This window comes from Rhinopithecus bieti, unplaced genomic scaffold (genome assembly GCF_001698545.2).
Source record: "Rhinopithecus bieti isolate Rb0 unplaced genomic scaffold, ASM169854v2 scaffold_10589, whole genome shotgun sequence".
NCBI lineage: Eukaryota > Metazoa > Chordata > Mammalia > Primates > Cercopithecidae > Rhinopithecus > Rhinopithecus bieti.
Window position 1 is genome coordinate 2,842,702 of NW_016807065.1, and position 6,461 is coordinate 2,849,162.

Here is a 6,461-nt window from a genome sequence, read left to right on the forward strand (position 1 = left end):
CAGATCACATTTAGGCTTATATGCATGGGTCTGATGGGGGCTGAGCATGACTGTACTCTCAGTGCAGCTGTGTAAGATTGGGTTTTTGTGTGCTTGCAGTGTGTGTGCTTGCAGTGTGTGTGCTTGCAGTGTGTGCGTGCAGTCGATTTTTTTTTTCTTTCTTTCTTTCTTTTTTTTGAGATAGAGTCCTCCTCTCTCGCCCAGGCTGGAGTGCAAGTGGCACAATCCTGGCTCACTGCAACCTCTGTCTCCTGGGTTCAAGTGATTCTCGGGCCTCAGCCTCCTGAGTAGCTGGGACTACAGGTGTGCACCACCATGCCTGGCTAATTTTTGTATTTTTAGTAGACAGGGGGTTTTGCCATGTTGACCAGGCTGGTCTTGAACTCCTGACCTCAGGTGATCCACCCACCTTGGCCTCCCAAGGTGCTGGGATTACAAGTGTGAGCCACTGTGTCTGGCCTCACGTGCAGGTTTTTTGGGCTGCCTCTGATGGTGCAGATGCCTCTCATGGCCCTACAGCAGGGATCCCCAACCCCTGGGCCACAGACTGGTAGGTACTGGTCCGTGACTATTTATTTATTTATTTATTTATTTATTTATTTATTTATTTATTTATTTGAGACAGAGTCTCACCCTGTGGCCCAGGCTGGAGTGCAGTGGCCAGATCTCAGCTCACTGCAAGCTCCGCCTCCCGGGTTCACGCCATTCTCCTGCCTCAGCCTCCCGAGTAGCTGGGACTACAGGCGCCCGCCACCACACCCGGCTAATGTTTTTGTATTTTTAGTAGAGACGGGGTTTCACCGTGTTAGCCAGGATGGTCTTGATCTCCTGACCAAATGATCCGCCCATCTCGGCCTCCCAAAGTGCTGGAGTTACAGGCGTGAGCCACCGCGCCCGGCTGCCGTGAGCTTTTAGAATCAGGGCTGCAAAGCAGAAGGTGAGCGCGTATGTGTGAGCGAAGCTTCCTCTGTATTTACAGCTGCTCCCCATTGCTTGCATGACCGCTTGAGCTCCGCCTCTTGTCAGATGAGTGGCAGCATTAGATTCTCAAAGGAGCAGGGGCCCGGCCTGTTGGCTCATGCCTGTAATTCCAGCACTTGGGAGGTCGAGGTGGGCGGATCCTCTGAGGTCAGCAGTTTGAGACTAGTCTGGCCAACATGGTAAAACTCCGTATCTACTAAAAATACAAAAAATTAGCCGGGTGTGGTGGTGTAAGCCTGTAGCATGGGCAAGAGTGAGATTCTGTCTCAAAAAAAAAAAAAAAAAAATTCTCATAGGAGCGAGAACTGTATCGTGAACTGCACATGTGAGGGATCCAGGTTGCACAGTCTTTATGAGAATCTAGGCCAGGCGCAGTGGCTCACGCCTGTAATCCCCGCACTTTGGGAGCCAAGGCAGGCGGATCATGAGGTCAGGAGTTCGAGACCAGCCTGACCAACATGGTAAAACCCCATCTCTACTAAAAATACAAAAATTAGCCTGGTGTGGTGGTGCATGCCTGTAATCCCAGCTACTTGGGAGGCTGAGGCAGGAGAATTGCTTGGACCCAGGAGGCGGAGCTTGCAGTGAACCGAGATCACGCCACTGCACTCTAGTCTGGGCAATGTAGTGAGACTCCATCTCAAAAAAAAAAAAAAAAAGAATCTAATGCCTGATGATCCCATCACCCCCAGAATGGACCAGCTAGTGCAGGAAAACAAGCTCAGGGCTCCCACTGATTCCACATGATGATGAATTGTATAATTACTTAATTATGTATTACAATGTAATAATAATAGAAATAAAGTGCACGATAAATGGAATGTGCTTGAATTATCCAGAAAGTATCCCCTTTCCCCTGGGTCCATGGAAAAATCGTCTTCCATGAAACCGGTCCCTGGTGCCAAAAAGGTTGGGGACCATGGCAGGTGCAAGGGGCAGCTTGTCTCAAGACCTGGCTCTGGCCTTCTGGACCCCTGCCCTGTCCCGGGGGTGCATTGTGGGAGGCAGGCAGCAGCGGGGAACTGACCTCCGCCAGCTCTCTGAGCAGCTCCGCGACCTTTCCCAGCTGCGCCGCTTTGACAGATCCTGGGACCCCGCCAAGTTGGAGAAAAGAGAATCCCTTCCTGGTTCTTCACTGGGGCCGCGGCTGTCTGAGGCCTCCCCAGGCTGGCTGTGGGAAGGGGCCCCAAGGCCCAGGTCCTGCAGATACTCGCTGCCCTGAAGGGCCCCCAAATCCAGGCTGAGGTCCTCCGCACTCTCGCTGAGCCGCCTGGGAAAATCATCCTCCTATAGGTTGGGAGGGTGAGGAGGGAGAAGATGTTCACCAAGGGGCAGCAGAGCCTGGGGTCTCTTGACCACAAGGTCCCTGCTCCCAACATTCAGACCCTGTCTGTCCCCCACCTGGGCTCAGCGCCCTTCTCACAGCGAGTGGAATGGAATGGGAGGGAATAGTCCCCCAGTGCCCTGCCTAACCTGGACCTTCAAGACCTCACCCCCACAAAAGGACCAGAAGTCTGGTCTTCCATGCCAAATTCCCCTACTTCTAGCCTTGGCAAAGTACTTCTCGTCACTGAGTTTCCATCTGATTATCTTTTTTTTTTTTTGGTTGTTTTTTTTTTTTTGGTACAGTTCCTGCTCCTGTTCCTATTTCTTTTTCCTTCCCTTCTTTTGTCTTTCACTTCCCTCTTCTCCCAGTCATTCTATTTGTCATTCTGTCCAGCCAGGGCACCTACCTTTTCTTCTCCTTGCAAAACCTCCTCTCCCACCCAGCCCATCCTGAGTCTGTCTGGTGAACTCCTATGCATCCGTCAAAACCCAGCTTGGGCATGCCCTCCAGGTTGCTTTCCTGACTCCTCAAGGTTGGTAAGATGCCCCTTCTCTGGGCTGTCAGGATCTGGAGGACAGGAATTGCCCTTTTTCAGGCCTTTGTTAGGACTGTCTGCACACAGGATTTGGTGAGTAGGTGGGTGGGTAGGCTTCCCCCATGGCTCCATGTGAGGCCAGTGCTGAGATGTGGCTCCAGGCATCCATGTGATCTCAGGCAGCCCTTGGTAGATGCTGTCAATTTGTCAGCTGCACATCTTGGCCGGCAGGAGGCAGGAGGTCCGTGTCCACACCTGTCTTAGGATGAGGAAGGAGGAGCTACGCAGCATTTGCCCTTTTACCTGAACTCACCCATGTTGATGTCTTTATAGATTTGGCCCCTCCCTTCTTTTTATTGCAGTGAGATACACATCACATAAAATTTATCATCTTTTTTTTTTTTTTTTTGAGATGGAGTCTTGCTTTATTGCCTAGGCTGGAGTGCAGTGGCATGATCTCGGCTCACTGCAACCTCCACCTCCCGGGTTCAAGCGATTCTTCTGCCTCAGCCTCCTGAGAAGCTGGGATTACAGGCACTCTCCATTATGCCCAGCTAATTTTTGTATTTTCAGGAGAGACGGGGTTTCACCATGTTGGCCGGGCTGGTCTCGAACTCCTGACCTCAGGGGATTCGCCTGCTTTGGCCTCCCGAAGTGCTGGGATTACAGGCATGTGCCTGTAAAACCGCTTCTGGAGAATTTATATATATTTTTTAGTAGAGACGGGCTTCACGATGTTGGCCAGGATGGTCTTGAACTCCTGACTTCAGGTGATCTGCCTGCCTCAGCCTCCCAGTGTTGGGATTACAGGCAGGAGCCACCGCTCCCGGGCCCATCTCTTAACCATTTTTAAGTGTCCAGTTCAGCATCATTAAGCACATTCCCATTGCTGTACAACCGTCACCTCCATGTATCTCCAGAACTTTCTCATCTTCCCAAACTAAAATTTTGTTGCCATGAAACACTCCCTCCTCATTTCCCTCCCCAGCCCCTGGCACCCACACTTCTACTTTCTGTCTCCATGAATCTGACCAGGCCTGGCATGGTGGTTCATGCCTTGGAATCCCAGCAATCTGGGAGGATCGCTTGAGCCCAGGAGTTTGAGACCAGCCTGGACGACGCAACAAGACCCTATCTCTACAAAAAAAAAAAATTTAAATTGAGCTGGGCATGGTAGCAGACTACTTGGGAGTCTGAGGTGGGAGAATCACTTGAGCCGGGTGGTCGAAGCTGCAGTGAGCTGTGATCATGCTACCGCACTCTAGCCTGGATAACAAAGAAAGATCCTGTCTCAAAAAAAAAAAAAAACAGCGGGGGGTGGTAAATCTTGAACCCGACAAGTCCAGAGATCTCCTACGAGGGGAATCAGACAGTATTTGTCCTTTTGTGTCTGGTTTATGTCACCGAGCATAGCATCCTCACGGTTCCTCCACATTGCGGCACGTGTCAGAATTTCCTTCCTTTTTAAGGTTGACTTGTATTCCATTGTGTGGATGGATCACATTGCATTTATTCATCCATCCATCAACGGACACCTGGGCTCTTTCCATCTATTGGCTCTTGTGAATAATGCTGCTATCAACATCAGTGTGTGAATATCGGTGAGTCCTTGCTCTCAGTTCTTCTGGGAAGATATCCAGAAGTGGAATTGCTGGATTGTATGGTCATTTTATTTTTCTATTTATTTATTATTATTATTTGAGACAGAGTCTTGCTCTGTCGCCCAGGCTGGAGTGCAGTGGCACCATCTGGACTCACTGCAACCTCTGCCTCCTGGGTTCAAACGATTTTCGTGCCTCACCCTCCTGAGTAGTTGGAAATACAGGTGTGCACCACCACGTCGGGCTGATTTTTCTATTTTCAGTAGGGACACGGTTTCATCATGTTGCCCAGGCTGGTCTCAAATTCCTGATTTCAGGTGATCCTCTCCCACTCAGCCTCCCAAAGTGCTGGGATGACAGGCGTGAGCCACTGCGCCCAAACTCTTTTATTTTATTTTTTGAGACAGTCTCCCGCTCTGTCACCTAGGCTGGAGTGCAATGGTACAATTGCGTGGCAATTTTAGGTTCAACTTTCTTTATTTTATTTTTATTTTTCTGAGATGCAGTCTCACTCTGTCGCCCAGGCTGGAGTGCAACGGTGCTATCTCGGCTCACTGCAATCTCTGCCTCCGGGGTTCAAACAATTCTACTGCCTCAGCCTCCCGAGTAGCTGGAATGAAAGGCGCCTGCCACCAAACCAGGCTAATTTTTGTATTTTTAGAAGAGACAGGGTTTCACCATCTTGGCCAGGCTGCTCTCCTGAACTCCTAACCTCGTGATTCACCCACCTCGGCCTCCCAAAGGGCTGGGATTATGGGCGTGAGCCACTGTGCCTGGCTAATTTTAGGTTTAACTTCCTAAGGACTCACTCTACTGTTTCCACAGCCTGCCTTCTTCTTCAGTCTCTCCTTTGTGGCCACCATCCTCGTTTCCCTCCCACCTCCCTGCTGACTCCTCCTCTGCCTCCTCTTCCTCCCTCTGCCTTTTGATCACCAGGGTCCCTCTTTTTCGGTCTCTTTCTAAAGAGCCACAGCTCTAGCGCTGGCTGGCCCTCATGTGACTTGGGTGGCAGCCTCCTTTCAAATCCCCACTTCTCCCCCAAATGGCTCCATTCCTACCCCCGTGCCTGGGCAACCTCCTACTGTCCTTTTCTGTTTCTGCCCCCGAAGGTTTTTTTGTGTCTCTGGTTTTCATCCTCCTGTGAATATAAACATGTCAGGACAGCCTCTTGGCCTGGCTGAGCCTCCCTCTTTCTCCTGCATCTGGCCTCCCTCAGAGGAGGCAGAGGTGGGAGCCAGGCCAGAGATGGGGGTGGAGCCGGGGAGTGGGGAGCCGGGCAGTACAGGCTGTTCCAGCGGCAGCACAGGCTGTTCCAGCTCCCACTGGTAAGTACATTGAGGGAGGGAGACAGTGAGTGTCTCATCTTTTATTTTGGAGCTTGCACCTTTGCTCTGACATATCTTGGGCAGGAAAAGATGAGAACCAGCCCAGTGGGGGTCTTTCTAGGTATCTGAGTAAACATCGTATGCTGCCCCACTGGCCCTGACACCCCAGAGAGGATGCTATAAATCCAGGCTCCTGTTCCCTACACCCGGGGCAGCCTTGGGGGATGGGATCCGCTGTCAAACCCAGAGGCGAAGCAGCCCAGGGTTCCCCACTCTTCAGAAGGGCTCACCATGCACAGTTTTTCATAGTACATGGATAAATGCTTCTTTAAAAAATGTAAATAGCTATTGATCTTGTTGTCTATTGTAAAAACATAACACACCAAAGCAGCTTCAAGCATAATGTGTCCCTGGTCCCATTTTGTCATGTAAAAAAGTGGCTTGATTTCAAACAAAATGGCATAAATCGTAGAGCAGATAGCCTGCCTTTTCTTCCTTTCTTTCTTTCTCTTTCTTTCTTTCTTTTTCTTTCTCTTTTTCTTTCTTTCTCTTTCTTTCTTTCTTTCTTTCTTTCTCTCTCTCTCTTTCCTTCCTTCCGTCCTTCCTTCCTTCTCTCTCTCTCCTTCCTTCCTTCCTTTCTCTCCCCTCCCCTCCCCTCTCCTCTCCTTCCTTCCCTTCCTTCCTTCCTCCTT

At 50.5% G+C, this 6,461-nt stretch overlaps 1 protein-coding gene across 1 annotated transcript in view; it reads right to left on the reverse strand.

Moving 5' to 3' along the window:
- The window catches only part of LOC108534589 (uncharacterized), a 29,431-nt gene that overhangs the window by 2,545 nt on the left and 20,425 nt on the right, over nt 1-6,461 (reverse strand). The window contains exon 4 of the mRNA XM_017880045.1: nt 2,009-2,268. Within this exon, the coding sequence (XP_017735534.1) occupies nt 2,009-2,268 (260 nt within the window). The remainder of the gene's footprint in view (nt 1-2,008; nt 2,269-6,461) is intronic.